Source organism: Geospiza fortis, unplaced genomic scaffold, assembly GCF_000277835.1.
Source record: "Geospiza fortis unplaced genomic scaffold, GeoFor_1.0 scaffold250, whole genome shotgun sequence".
Classification (NCBI taxonomy): domain Eukaryota; kingdom Metazoa; phylum Chordata; class Aves; order Passeriformes; family Thraupidae; genus Geospiza; species Geospiza fortis.
This window is the reverse complement of record NW_005054696.1, coordinates 88336-103503: the sequence shown is the minus strand read 5'-3', so window position 1 is coordinate 103503 and position 15168 is coordinate 88336. Positions and strand designations below refer to the sequence as shown.

The window sequence follows — 15168 nt, the reverse complement described above, 5'->3', positions numbered from 1 at the left end:
CGGGCGCCCCCCGCCCCCGCCTCAGGGACTACGCGCGGCTGCTGGGCGCCTTCATCGCCGCCGAGAAGCACAAGGGGCTGGCGGTGGAGGTGGGCGTCGAGCTGGACATCAAGGTGGCCCTGTCCAGCCTTGCCGACATCAGGGGCAGCGAGCTGGACCAGGCTGCCCTCCTCGTGCAGGTGAGGGCGCTGGTTTTGTTCTGACGGAACGCTCTGTCTTGAAAGGAAGCCCCGAAGTTAAACCTTAGCAGTGTGGAATAGCTGCTGTGATTTAATGAAACAATCCTGTCTATTTTTAGCTGGAACGGAACATTTATAGTCTTAAGCTGCGCCGGGGGAGGTTTAGGTTGGACATTAGGAAGAATTTCTTTACAGAAGGGATGATTTGACATTGGAATTGGCTGCCCTGGGAGACAGTGGAGTCACCATCCCTGGAGGTGTTTAAGTTAAGACTGGATGTGACACAGTCAAAAGCCTTGTCTAATGACAAGGCTGAACTTGGTCACAGGCTGGACTTGATGGCCTCAGAGGTCTTTTTCAGCCTAATTGATTCTGTGATCTCCCCTAAGCAATGCATACAGTAAATAGCAAGTTTGAGTTCAACTTTTTAACAGCATCAGAGTATGACTATACAGAGCAATCTCTGTCTGATGTTTTAGTTCAGCAGTCAATTTACTGCCAGGACTTGGATGGGTTATTTTTCTTCCTAGATGAAGCATAATCCCACTTCCTGACCAAAACTTAATTAATATTTCTGAAATGCTTTGCCTCATGTGAAATGTGCTACTGAAATGTCAGGTTCATTGTGGCAATGGTTGTAGGATGTACCATGGGAGTTAAGCAGCATAAACTCAGATCTCAGGACTGTTCCTAAGGAATTTAAAAGCGCTTTTTCTGCTGTTTTCAACAGAATTGCATTCCACTTTTAGGGATGTGCTGGGTAGACTGAATAATTGTATGTGTTTGACACAACAACAAAAAAAAAAATTAAAAAAGTCTTAAAACTTTAAATCAGTATCTGTTTTTAGCTGATGAAAAAAAAAAGCCATACTTGCTTTTCAGCATTGCAATGCTTCTTCTCCCCATCGCAGCTCTCTTCGAGGTCACGAGGCTCCTCCAGGAACTCCGAGGACAAACCCGTGTGGTGGGGCTGGTTCTGCTCCATGTTTGGAGACGAGCTTTCCGAGAACGTGCCGGAGCACTTCACCTGCCTGCCCCTGTTCCTGAGCCACGGCGCCGAGAGCTACACCGCCCTGGTTGGCAGCTGGTTCCAGAAGACTTTTGACTGCTGCTTCCGCCGCCTGGCCATCAGCCCCCTGAACCTCAGCTGGATGGTGGCCATGTGGGCTGGCTGCAAGCTGGACAGAGCTGCCTCTGCCGTGGAACTCGTCTTCTCCGTGCCCCGCCTGGCGCAGCCCCTGGATATTTCCTACGCCATCCACCCGGAGGATGCCAAAGCTCTGTGGGACACGGTGCAAAAAACACCAGGAGAGATCACCCAAGAGGAGGTGGATGTCTTCATGGACTGCCTTTATGCCCACTTCCACAGGCACTTCAAGATCCACTTGTCAGCTGCGAAGCTGGTGAAGATTTCCACAGCAATTGCCTCGGCACACTGTGATGGGATTGTAAAGGTGAGGCCCTTAGTAGCAGGTTGTTCTAATGCTGGCCAAATAAAACAGCTGTACCTGAAAGTCTCATGGTTCTTTTGCATGATTTCCTACAAGGAATTGTTAAACCCTCAGCTTTTACTAGTCATACTTTGCTTTAGAGGTGGGGCAGCCACCAGTACAGTATTTTATTACTGTGTTGCAGCAGGAGCTACTTGCCTGGGGCAGAAATAGGTGTATTAGCTGTGGTATGAACAGGAAAGCTTCTTAGGCCATAAAATAACTCATTTTGGACTTAAAAAGATCCCAAACTTCAAAAAAAGTTCCTAGCTTTCTAGTATTGTAGTTATTAAGACACAGGCAGAAGACTCCTTCACGTGTAAACCTTTTCATAAAGGTGCTGGTCTTTCTACAGAGGTTATCTCCAATATCCTTCAAACCACAGAATATTAATTCTTCAAGCAATACAATATTTTCTTCTGAGTTAAAGAACAGTTTGTGTAAGTGCAGTTGTTTAAATTTACCCTATGATGGGACTTGGCACACTGTGCAAATGCAGTTGTTTAAATTTAGCCTATGATGAGGAGCACATTGCTTGTTTTTATCTGTAATAGCTTAAAACTATCTGAAACAACTTTTCCTGTTGCAGGTAAGTACACAAAGATATCTCAGGCTTTCTGAAGGGTGCTCCTGTGGAATGTGTGCTGTGTAAATTCAGATATGGCTTTTCATAATGGGATAGGATTCAAGTTGTATGCAGTATGGGAAAAGTAAAGCAACAGCAGAGCAGCTGAATAAACACACAGAACACTTGGTAGTTTCCTTCCAAGCAGGGCTTTGGTGTGTGGAAATCTGGCAACTGCAATTGTTGCTTTGACAGGCTTTTTTCTCTTTTTTTTTTTTTTGCAGATTCTACACAGCCAATACCTGCCTGGAGTGCTGATGCTACTGACTGAACTCGCAATCTCTCAGATACAGTGAGAGCCATTTCAGTAGCTCTTCATACTCAATGTTTCTGTTTGGACAATCTGTGCTGAGAAACCCCCAGGAAACTCACTCCTGCAGCATCTTCTTTCCTCTCATTCTGGCTGACTTTGGACAGACTAACTCCAGCACTTGGCTGTGTAATTCCATGCACAGCAAAGTCGAGCAGACATTTGGCCCTGAAGAAGGGCTGCAATGCAAATTTGTGACAGCTTCCTGAGCAGCTTTGTTTTCTCAGAGTCACTAATTTCATTTATGAGCAGGTATCAGCTCAGAGACAAACAGTGCAAGTTCTTGGTGCAACTCCCTGGCAGGTATTTCTGTTGTTTCTAAGTTGGTTTTCACTGGACAGCCTAAGCTATGCAGATCTTGGCTAAACTGTGACTACTCTTGGGCTAGCCTAAATGCAAAGTTCAGCACACCTGAGAAAGGGTGCATGCTCTACAACCCAGGGCAGAAAAATCCAGGTTTCTAACTCATTTTTTAGTTTGTTAAGGGTACTTGGTAATGGTGATAATGTTCATTTATGTTCCAGTTGGGCATGAGATTGGACACGAGGCACTTGTCAGCCTGTTGGTCCTCCCAGGCATGTTGATAGATAGGAAAGTGAGGTGTGGATAAGCTTGATGGTTACTGGGCTTTGTCCTGATGTTTGTAATCTTGGATGTAATCCTGTAGGCCAGAGAGCTCTCAGGGTTGGAGCTGTGTGCTAGAATTTGATGTTGGATCCCTCCCTTCTGAAGCAAGTAAGAGTTCAGAGGGACATTTAAGGAACAGAAAGTAGCACCTGCTGAGATATTTTTGTAACACAGTACTAAATAAAGAAAAATTTTTCCATCTTTTGTCTTAAGGAAAGACCACTACTGTCTAATTAAATATATCCTTGCATGAAACTTACTTCCAATTACAGCTTTCCTGACCTAACCACCCCTTGTTCCTTATTAAATGCTTCTGTGAGCAGCAAAATTCCAAGTCTAGTTTCTTGCTTCACACTTGTGCAGCACCTCTGGGAGCTGATTTGTGCTATGACCTTCTCCTAAATAGGGGTGCAAATTTCCTTTCTCTTCCCAGTGTAAAACTGCCTAACACATGACATAACTGCATGCCTAGTTCCTAACCTGTTTCCAGAATCAAGCAAAGAAACATGCACTTGGTTTCAGATTCTTTACTAGTTGGATTGTTTTTGCATGTTAAAGCTGAAGTCTGTGGTAATTCTTACCCTGCTAAAAGCAGCTAAGTGCTCTTCTGAAGGTCCTGGCAGCTCAGCAGCTACTTAAACTATCACTTCTGGTGCTCTAGTTTCCTGATTTCAAATATCTCAGACAAAGTTTGCTCTCTGGAGTCACAAGAGCACTGGACAAAGGAGTAGAAGGTCTGGAAATAACTGGCACCTGTATTTGGTTTGAAAACAGGACTGTTACACCCAGGGCTAAGTTTTAAATCTAATGCTCAGCTCTTTCCAACAAATTTGCATAAATAATCCCTAAAAACCTAAATTCTTATAGCCTCTCTTAACCCCTTCCTTGTGTTGTCCTCATTGTTAAATGCAGTTAAGTGAGCAGAGATAAGATTTAGCCAGATAGCACAGATACTTCCTTCCAGAAAAAGCTGGCTCTGAGTGATGTGAAGGGTAACAAGAAACAGCAGAGTTTTAAGCCTCTTTTACTGGGATTTATCTGGGGAAAAAAAAACCCCTCCAGCATCTTTGTCCATATAAACCACAGAAAAACACCTCCCACTGCTTTCACCCCAAGGAACAAACCAAGAACAGCGTAGAAGAAATTTATTAAGATAGCACTATTTATACAAGTTACTCATGCTAGAAAAAAGCATAAATGATACATGTAAACATTTGTTTACAGAATACTTGTCTTCCTTGTAAAGGTGCAAATGATTTTCATATGTAAACACAAGAATACCGACCTTTGGGGGGGAAGGGGTTTTTATAAAAGTTTTAATGTCCCATTTATGACTGTAGTGTATTTTTTTACTATATTCAAGCACATTAAAGTCTGAGTTACATGAATCAAACTATGAAGTTAAAGAACTTAAGGTGTCAGCACTGCCTTTTTAATCTCAAGAATTTACAGTCCTCTTTTTCAAAATGAAATTTAGTAAAGGTCCACAGTTAGATCAGGTGCAAAAGGTCATTCTTCCATACTCAGTAGAAATTACAGTAAAAACAGAACTGTTGAGTCTTGAGTTCTTCCCTGCTCTCCCCCCACTCCTGGGTGACTCCACAGTTATTCACAGTGCCAGAAAACAGCCCTTCCCCTCCAAACTTTTTAAATGAGCCTCCCACCTTTCCCTGCTCTAACCACACACAGGCAAAGTGCACAAAAACCACTCAAAGAGAGGGCACCATCCATCATGGTCAGGAACTCTACAGACACAGACAAGAGGGCAGCTGAGGTGAGGCTGGTCTGAGGTTTTTTTCCCAGCAGGAAGGAGCTGGCTGTGGGTCTGCCCTTCTAGCAAAAACACAAGAAGTGGGTATCAGAATGAACAGATGATACCTGCACCCTGCTTCAGACAAGAACTGATATCAAACAGGCAACAGGAGGAAAAAAGGCTTTTAAAAGTGAGCTAGAGCTAGGTGGATTTAAGTTCTGTCAGTGGTTGCAGGATAAAGTACCAGTGTGGGTATAGCCAAACTGTATTCCACACCCAGCTGCATTATTTCTGATATTATTCCTGTTAGTGGTGAGTCCTTTGTAACAGCTGGGAGCTGGCTGCAGTGTTCTCTCTGTCCTCACAAAGTGACAGCTACACCCAGCCTAAGGGGGGGTCATGTCTGCCAGTGGGCAGAGTCCTGTCAGGGACTCCCCAAATATCCTATGACTCAGGATTCCATCATTGCATTGGGAAACCCCTTGCTCTGGGGAAGGGATTCAACATTCCTGCCTGGTTTTGAGGGTCCATGATCTGGGAGTTAGGGAATTGGACACAACCACCACCACTGGACATCCAAAGAAGGACCAGGCCTTTCCACAGGACCAGTGCTTTTGACAAGACCTCATCCATTACTCTAACAGGACTGCAACCACTGTTTAATCAGGACTGGTTTTAAGCCACTCTTTGTGTATTCACTGCATTTATTGTCATCTCTCTATTGAATTGCAACTCTGACTTGAAATCTCTCACAAGGTATTTCTGTGGGGTTAATTCCTCCTGTGCTGGTTCACCTTCAAATCAGCACAGGTTCACACACAGGAGAGAGGAGAGGAGAGAAAAGCTGAATTTTTGTACAGTAAAAAGGCATTGCTTGAAATCCTTTTCCTCTCACCCTTTTTGGGCACTTCACTGATTCAGCTGAGCAATGAGAGTTCCAGTTCTGAAAAGATACTCAGGGCACCCATCTCACAGCCCTCCTGTCCTCTAAGAGACCCCAAATGATACCACAAGGGCTGGAACCACAGTAGCTGGCAGGACACAGCCCTGCCCAAACCACCAGCTGGTCGAAATGCAAGTCACACATATACATATATATATATATAAAATACATATATATATGCACACACAGATGTATATAAAAAGCTGGAATCATCGCTGTGAGCGATACAAAGGAAATACATGATACAAATCAAATGAAAAAATAAATATACTCTGTGCACAGAAAAGCTTCTGCGCAAAGGTGGCACCTTGCAGGTCAAGTACTTTTTTTTTTTTTGAAGCTCTCTGTAAATAAGGCAAAAGCAATGTTTTCTGTATCACTTTCTTTCTCTTTCGCCCACCAAACAGCTGCCACATCCACTGCTCCCACAGCAGGAGGGAAAGCAGGAATCCCTCCTCCTGGCCAGACTCCCAGTACAGAGTGTATAGGCTCTACATCAGCATCCTTTTAGGCTACAATAACTTTTACAGTTTGGTTTATTCCAAAAATGTAGAACTATTTAGAAAAAATACGGACATAAGCAACACTTCTACTTTTGTCCAGTGGTTCCCTGGAGTCTGACAACGTGGTCTCCCGCGGGGCACACTCTCACAGAAGTCAGTTTTTATAATTCCATAGAAAGAGTTCACCGACAAAGAGTTACATTGGAGCTAGACCGTGCATACTAGAGCTGCAAAGAGGTCCAGTGTCAACAAGTCTCTTCAGTTTTTTTTTCTAGGAATGAGAAGGCAGGGGACTCCCCCCCTCTGGAAGCTTACCATATATGAGATTCACAGTGTGTCATTTTGATAACCCCCACGCCTCCGCCCAGCCGCCGGTAGTTCATCCCGCCGTACAACCTGCAGAGACAACATTCCAGAGTCACACACTGCCTCACATCCTCCTCCATGGGGACACCAACCTCTGGGAGCTGCCATGGGAAACACTGAACCATCTTTAATGTCTGCTTAAAGTGAAGAGGTTGTGGAGCACCCATCGTACACACTTCGTAAGTAAACAGCTGTATTTGCTCGTGCCTTTTTCTCTCACAACAGAAACTGCTACTTGATTTGACACCAAATTTCTGTTAAATAAATACTTCATCCTCCCTGTCTGGTAAGAAAACGAACTTTGTAGTCTGTAGCTGACCTTAAGCTAGGTTTTGGGTAACACAGGACTAGGCTTAGTCCTCACAATTCAACTAATGTATTTTTTATGTCTAAACCCGTATATTCAACTGAGCCAACTGAGATATAACACATCCCAAGCACCATCTGCTGACTGCAATGGTGTCTGCATTTCACAGGGATATCAGATCCCTACAGATTGCAGCTGCCTGTCCCCCTCTATGCCACTGGAGTCTGCTGGCAGGAACAGGAGAAGCAAGTTCTGCAAACAGCTTTGTTAAAGCCCAATTGCAGCAGAATCATTTCTCAGTCAAGCTGCACAAATAAAAAATATCTTCAAGGTACAAAAGAAAGGGAAGACTACAGAAGCTGGTCACCTATATTGAGTTCAGTGGAGGAAAAAAACACAAGCTAATAATACCTTGAATAATCTCCCAAGCTGTGTGAATGCCTGCCAGGCAGTCACTCCTAACTCTGGACTGTCACAGGAGTAGCTGAAAAAATTCCACTAAGGAATCTGATGTATGTACCACTTTCTCCTCAACTGCTTTCCTAAGCAGTTCAAAAGGTCCTGTGGATCCATGGCTCATCAAACCAGGGGAAATTCCTCCACTGCTGCTCACGACAGCCATTCTTACCAGTGAAGGGTTAAACTACTACTATCACTAGTAAGAATAAGGACATTAATTTCTTTCTATTCCCCACCCTTGCCAGATCACCACAGCAGCAAAAATAACCACAGGAGTTTGATACTTTATGCTAATTACATTTGGGAACTGAAAACACAAGCAATTGTTTTCAAGTATAGTTATGACTAGAAAGGCTATCTTTCCTCTTTCTTTTCTGCTCAGCATATATTTTGATCAGCAATTTCATATTATTTGTCTCATCTTGGAGATTCTTCCAGTGGCTGAATCCTGCTGATTTAAAGGGGAATAACACCATGTGCTTTAAATGTTTTGTCTCCTCCAAAAGGATTCAGAAATCACTGCCTCACATGGCAAGGAAGAAGTGATCAGGCCAAATTCTACATGGTGGCTTTGAGTTCCTTCTGCTAAGGACAAGGCCAGTTTTATTGGGAAGCAGGAGAGACTCAGCCCAAAATGAACAGAAGGGGCGTGGTGAGGTATTTTCAAAACGTGGTTCTTTCTTGCAAGGCAAGAAGCCAGAATGGGAATGTTGTGATGGCTCTACCCCACACAAGTTCTCTATTATGGTGTGTACCACATTCCTACTTTGCCTGGGACAGCTCCAGCTGGATTTCACTGTTTGATTATCACAGAAATTCAAGTTACCTCCACGTGTTGGCATCTGGATCAAACACCTCAATGGTCTTCAGGTACGTTGTGCCATCAAAGCCCCCCACTGCCATCAGCTGTCCATTCACCACAGCCAGGCCAACCTGCAAAACAGCCATCAGACAGCAGCTAACTTAGCTGAGATGTCCTGAAAAGAAGGGTTAAAATGAAAATATTAATGAAACTATTTCATAACCGTGTTTGGTGAAAGGCAGTCTGCAGTAGAGAGTTGGTTTTTTTTTCTTTAGGGCACAGCACAAATTAAATATCCTAAAAAATGAGACCTGGAAAGTTAAATATGTATCTCAGAATATAGAATCTCTCAAAGAAAAAGCAGGGGGTTCCCCTTATAGCCAGCTACAAGAAGTAGAACCATCTGAGTGATGATAAATGCATGAGAACCTAAACCTTTTTCATACAAAACTTATGTTCTGGACTGAAATTCTTCACCAAGAAAGACTATCTACCAGCCCAGAGCATTTGGTTAAAGTAACAGAACCACAGGCAAGCCCCTGGTCTCAAACCTTTCAGGTTGTGGCTTGGACCATCTGTAAGCACTCTGGCCTCCAGACTTTCTATTTAATCTTTGAAATCACTGAAACATCAAAACATGACCACTTCCAGTGGAAAACGTGGAGTATAACAGAAAAAAGGGAAGGTGCACATTGTAAAATGGTCCCTGTTTTGGTTTTGAGGAAGTCAGGTGAGCTGCAGATACAGCTGCATGTGTTTAGCAGTTTCTGTAGAAAGCAAGCACAGAAGCAGCTGATAAAAAGTCACTGTCTAATGAGAAACTGAAGTGGACAGTGCTGGGCAGCTCACTCTGTGTTTGGAAAACAGAAATAAATATGTGTTCTCTCCAAAAGCAGTGGTTGCTCAAACTGTGATTCATACTTGCCTCACCAGACACTGAACACTAACTCACAGACAGAACTCATCCTCTCCTTACCACATAATCCATATCTAATGATAAACAGCCAGATCATTTCCATCTCCCCAGCCACCATGGCTGCTGAAAACACTGCATAACCTGTTGTTCACAAGAGAGCCCCACGATCAGCAGTGGATGGGAACTTGCTGTCACTCACAGCATTCAGGAGGAGAGGCACAGCCCAAGTGAAAGCCCAGGAGCCCTGTTCCCACACATGCCTCAAGGCAATGAGAGTCTGCTGGGAATACGGATCTGAACATGTGCTAACCCAGCTTCCCAGCTTTTTCCTCTCAGCAACTGGGTGTTTTCACCCCCTAATTTATCCAGAGACATCCAGGTATTAATTTGATAGTGTTCTTTGATGGTATTTCATACCAAGTACAGCTATGACACCTAAAATCTCCTCTGCTTCAGGCTTAGTCGACTGCATACAAGCCCCAAAAATATTTAAAAACACCCTCAAATGTCTCATTTCCCCATCCTAAACAGCTGTGTGTGGCATGACTTGGCTATCTCTTCACCTTATAGTCTTGCTAGAGAGCTTTTTGCAAACTTTTTCCCTCACAGAGAAAAGGTGAAGATGCAGAGGAGGAAGCAGGAGAGCCTTGTGAGAAGACACTTCACTGTGTGCTCTCCCCACAACAAGAGTGACAATGACACCCTGCCCTGTGCCCTCTGTCCCCACATGGTGACACGTGGCAGGGATGAGCCCACCAAGCCCCATATGATGCCTGGAGGGGCCACCTGGAACAGAGGGTAGGCAGTGTTAAAGGAGCAAAGCAGGGATTAATTAAAGGAATAAAGTAGGGATTTGTTAAAGGCCATGGATCCACCCTGGGCAGCACAAGAGGCTACACCCAAGAGGGATGACCAGTCACAAGTTTTCACACTTTTATAAGTTCTGGTCCATTTCTATATTGGGGTTAATTGTCCAGTTACAGCTCCAAGTTATGCAGTCCCATCCTCCCAGTTTGCTCTCCTCAATTTGCTGTTGTTTGCACTTTGTGGGCCTGAAGCTGCAATGGTGCCTTTGGTTCTGGGGCTGGAAAAGGATTGTTTTGTGTGACTGAACTGTAAGGAGAACTTGCCAACACTTTATATGAAGTTCAGAGTTATAAACACAGTGCAGAATCTGGAAAATGTGTGAGTCAGAAAAACAGAAACTTCCACAGACACTGAAGGATCTGATCTGCAGCCTTGGAAGAAGCTTGGATTGATGTAAAAGTACAATATACAGACATTAAGCAGAAAAATCATAAACTTGTGTTTCTATAGTTGTAAGGATATGCTTTAAATAAGTGAGAAACTGTATTGATAAGATGGTGAAGGGTTTGTAATGTAAGGGTGTGGTTGTATAGAATAAGCTAAGAATTTAGAAGTTATGAGAGTGTGCAAGTGAGACAGAAGCTCTTGGATAAAAGTATCCACAGTGCAGCAGAAGTAAATAAAGGTGATAGGTTAGAAAAGCAAAATAAATTTTGTGGCAACTGTCTATTGGGTTAGAAAGTTCTACACTGCCTTGTTACAAAGAACTTGTGACTACTCTTGAGCTATGGCTGAATGCTTCCTCCTCTAAAACCTCATGGGCTCTGAGACTGATGTTTATTTGAGCCATAAATCATTCTTAGCTTGAAAACAGCCCCATCCCTTCATTTCTAATGGCAACAATGACAGGAAAACATGAAATGTAAAACCTGAGGCATCAGACTCACCCCGCTGCGCCGCGACGTCATGGCCACCACGGGGGACCACTGGTTGGTGCGTGGGTTGTACCTCTCAGCACTGCTGAGCTCTGTGGTGTCATCCCTGCCTCCCACAGCATAGATCATGTCCTGGTACACAGCACAGCCCAGGTGCTTCCTCCTGGTGCCCATGGGGGCTATCGTGTGCCAGCGGTTCTCCTGGGGGTTGTAGCGCTCCACTGCCGAGGGAGGGAAGGTGTGCGGTCAGCAGGGTTGGCAGGCAGTGGACCTGACTTTTGGACCTGATTTCTACACACCAAAAATGCCATAAACCCAATTGTTCTCTCTTTTCCAAAGCCATGAACCCATTTGTTATCTCTTTTCCAAAGCTATGAACCTCTTTTTTTCTCTCTTTTCTACCAAAGCCATTGAACCCCTTTGTTTTCACTTTTCTTCCAAAGCCATGAACTCATTTGTTCTCTGTTCCAAAGCCACGAATCCCTTTGTTTTCTCTCTTCTTCCAAAGCCATGAACCCATTTGTTCTCTGCTCCAAAGCCATGAACCCATTTGTTCTCTGCTCCAAAGCCATGAACTCATTTGTTCTCTGTTCCAAAGCCATGAACCCCTTTGTTTTCTCTTTTCTTCCAAAGCCATGAACCTGTTTGTTCTCTCTTTCCTTCCAAAGCCATGAACCCATTTGTTCTCTGTTCCAAAGCCATGAACCTGTTTGTTCTTTCCTTCCTTCCAAAGCCATGAACCCCTTTTTTCTCTCTTTTCTTCCCAAAAACTCTTGCTAGTCTCTCTCCTGTCTCCACACTCGAGAGGGAGCTGGCAATGCTACAAACTGACCTGCAGCAGTTTTACCTTTGGAACCTTCCTTCCTACAGCAAAAATGGCTGCTGCAGGAATTCAAAAGAAAAAAAAAGTGCTTGCAACTCCTATGCAAACTATCAAAGCCTTGTATTAAGGACATACTGCCAAATGAAGCACTGAGAAAGTAAAAATATGACACAAAACCAGGTAATAGGGACTCACAAGTCTGGAGAGTGAGTTGTTGTATGGCAAAATATTTAAAGAAGAAAAAACTCCACAAAGTGATCACTGAGATATTCAACAGCTATCTGGGGACATGACAGGCTCTCAGGACCAGGACAAGCAGTGACTGGGACAAAGGGACAGCAAAAGGCATACCAGTATTGAGAGGAGATGTTCCATCAGAGCCCCCCACAGCATAGAGGAAGCCTCCCAGCACAGCCACTGCCACTCCCAGGCGCCTGGTGCTCATGGAAGCCACTCGAGTCCATTTGTTTTCTTTGGGATCATACCTGGCACAAGAAATAAACACCAGAGCTGAGGGAAGTGCTGACATCTTCACAAAGGGGCAGGAAGACTGATTTATTCTCCCCAAACAAAAATCCCTGTAAGATTTGTACAGTTCCTATCTCCTCTCCAGCTTGTCTGCATCAGCTGCACCCTCTCAGAGACCCTTTTCCTTGGTGTGTCCCACCTTTTTGGGCTTTGGTTTGTAATTAAAATGTACCTCTCCACAATGTTGAGACAAGAGACACCATCCTGGCCCCCCACAGCATAGAGGTAACCTCCAAGAACTGCTACTCCAACACTGGTCCTGCAGGTGCTGGTCGGAGCCACATCACTGCTCCACTGATTGGTCTTTGGATCATACCTGGAAAAAAAAAACAACACACCAAACAGCAAAAATTACCTGCCTAGGTCTGCTTCAGACTCTCCCATGCTTGGGAGCTCTACCAAGGCTGTGAAACTTGCCTATCCTGAGCTTCAACTGCAGCACAGCTCTTTGTAAGCTGGATAAAAGCCCTGAAGTGATACAATGCTTCCCCTACATGTTATTCCAGGGATGTTCAAACTGCAGGTTGGGATGAATCAAGCTGGAGATCAAAGGTTCAGGCTCCTGAGAGAGACTGGCTGGCATGTGGTAACTTGCAGCAGAGTTAACTCTGCTCTGTTCCCTGCAGTTCACACAGGAACTCAGCCAGCACTGGGACTTCCAGATGAAACATGGAGGAGCAAGATGGACTTGGGAATCCAGAGAAAAAGAAAAACAGTGTATAGCAAGGAAGTGCAGGATGTGGGAGATACAAGGCTAGGGTCATGATTTGGGAAGTTGGGAGCACTCAAGGAGGTAGATGGGAAGAAGGGGAGGCTCGAGGTGGGAGGAGGTATTTGTACAGCTCATTGGGTTTGTTACAGGGCCAAGATTAGAGTAGTAGGAGAGCTTGAGTCATGTGGCTTTCAGGCATGGGAATTGCCCTATGCAGCTCCCAGAAACAGGAAGCTTGGTAAAACTTGTTTGACTTTAATCTTTCACAGGCCTAAAACTGACCTATTTTCCTTCTTCTGCCTATGTGCCAAGGTTCCTTAACTCTCAGGTTGCCACTTGACAAAAAAAAATAATCCAGGATCCTTCCCTCAGCATCTAAGAAACACTCACTGTAACCTCGCCTTCCCCAACAACACTAAAAACAAATCCTCAGTTGCAAGGAAGGATCACCACTTCTTCCAACAACACACCCATACCCATCTCCTAGAGATTCCTTCCTTATGCCAGAGGTTTGGCTGGTCCCATTAAGCTGGGGATAACATGGCACAAAGCATTTTGCACCAGGGGTGTGCAAGGCAGGAGGAAATGGCAAAATGAACACAATTCCTAAGAGGCTGCACCCAGGGTGCAGGTGAGCTGCAGATACAGCTGCATGTGTTTAGCAGTTTCTGTAGAAAGCAAGCACAGAAGCAGCTGATAAAAAGTCACTGTCTGATGAGAAATTAAAGTGGACAGTGTTGGATAGCTCACTCTGTGCTTGGAGAACAGAAATAAATGCGTGTTTTCTCCAAAAGCAGTGGTTGCTCGAACTGTGATTCATACATGAACATTCACAGCTGAAATTCTGCACAGGGGCCTTATGGAGACCTACCTTTCCACACTGTTCAGATAAGAGGAACCATCATGGCCTCCCACAGCATAGAGGAGGTCGTCCAGGACGCTGACCCCAACGCCACAGCGCCTCTTGCTCATGGAAGCCACCATCCTCCACTCGTTGGTCTGGGGGTCGTAGCGCTCCACACTGGAAATGGCATCCCCGCTGCACCAGCCCCCCACTGCAGCAAACACCAAAACAGGGTCACAAAAACACTCACTGAGCTCACACACTGCCTGTGCTCCTGGCACAAATCCCCCCTTTGGACTCGTCTCTAAGTTGCTCCTTCTGAGGTTTGTAGTTATAAAATAGAAGGAGATTTTCAAAAGCCTGAAGTTTGGAGATGCTGTGGCTTGCACAGCACCAAAGAAATTACATGAGTAAGAAACATAAGTTAACTCAAACTTTCAAATATTAATGCACAGGTCACATCAGAAATAGGCTGTGAAGATTTTATGGGAGCACCACCACCAGAAAATCCTGCCTGGAGTCTCCTGGCCTAAGCCAGTGGGAAAAATACATAGATTCAGAATATCCTGAGGCGTAAGGATCGAAGTCCAACTCTCCTGGCTCTGCACAGGATAGTCCCAAGAATCCCACCACGTGCCTGGGAGTGTTGTCCAAATGCTTCTTGAGCCCTGTCAGGCCTGGTGCTGTGATCACTGCCTTGGGAAGTCAGTTCCAGTGCCAGACTCTACTGTGGGTGAAGAACCTTTATCTAATATCCAAATTAAATCTCCCCTGACACAGCCCCAGGCCTTTCCCTCGAGTTCTGTTGCTGGTTACCAGAGAGCCCAGATCAGTGCCAGCCTCTCCTCCCACGTCATGAGGAAGCTGTAAACCATGATGAGCTCTCCTCTCAAGGCAGAACAGACCAAGTGACCTCAGCCACTCCTCAAATGGCCCCTCTAGCCCCTCCACCACCTCCTGCTGACACACAGGCACACCTGCAGGGACACACACCTGCAAAGAGCACCTCTCCACAGCGGATGGGTTTGCGCGGCCTCGTTCGCGGTCCCTGCATCAGCGGCCGCTCCTGGGGCAGCAGCAGGTAGTTCTTGGCTTCATCCACCAGATCCCTGGGCAAGACAGGAAAATATTAACCCCCAAGAGCTCAGTCTGGGGAGAAGGGGCCAATCAGAACTGATGGGAAGAGCAGCCAGCACTAGTCATGCACCTCAGGTATTGCCAAGTCACAGGGGAAGAGAG

At 45.1% G+C, this 15168-nt stretch overlaps 2 protein-coding genes across 4 annotated transcripts in view; one reads left to right on the top strand and one right to left on the bottom strand.

The window, feature by feature from the left end:
* Positions 1-2: 2 nt before the first annotated feature.
* CENPL (centromere protein L) lies at positions 3-4640 on the top strand (the record flags this gene model as incomplete). Its single annotated transcript, XM_031065184.1, has 3 exons — positions 3-179; positions 1091-1633; positions 2519-4640. Coding segments are annotated over 3 exons (792 nt in total), but the record flags the coding sequence as incomplete, so codon positions are not given.
* The window catches only part of KLHL20 (kelch like family member 20), a 26032-nt gene continuing 15223 nt past the window's right edge, over positions 4360-15168 (bottom strand). For 2 of the 3 annotated variants that reach the window (XM_031065188.1, XM_031065187.1), the window contains 8 exons: positions 14923-15038; positions 13957-14140; positions 12546-12689; positions 12197-12330; positions 11035-11243; positions 8389-8495; positions 6746-6826; positions 4360-6657 (listed from right to left, as the gene is read on the bottom strand). In XM_031065188.1, the coding sequence (XP_030921048.1) occupies positions 6627-6657; positions 6746-6826; positions 8389-8495; positions 11035-11243; positions 12197-12330; positions 12546-12689; positions 13957-14140; positions 14923-15038 (1006 nt within the window). In that variant the 3' untranslated portion in view covers positions 4360-6626. Of the gene's footprint in view, positions 6827-8388; positions 8496-11034; positions 11244-12196; positions 12331-12545; positions 12690-13956; positions 14141-14922; positions 15039-15168 lie in introns of all 3 variants that reach the window. The other variant, XM_005430875.2, reaches the window with a different exon arrangement.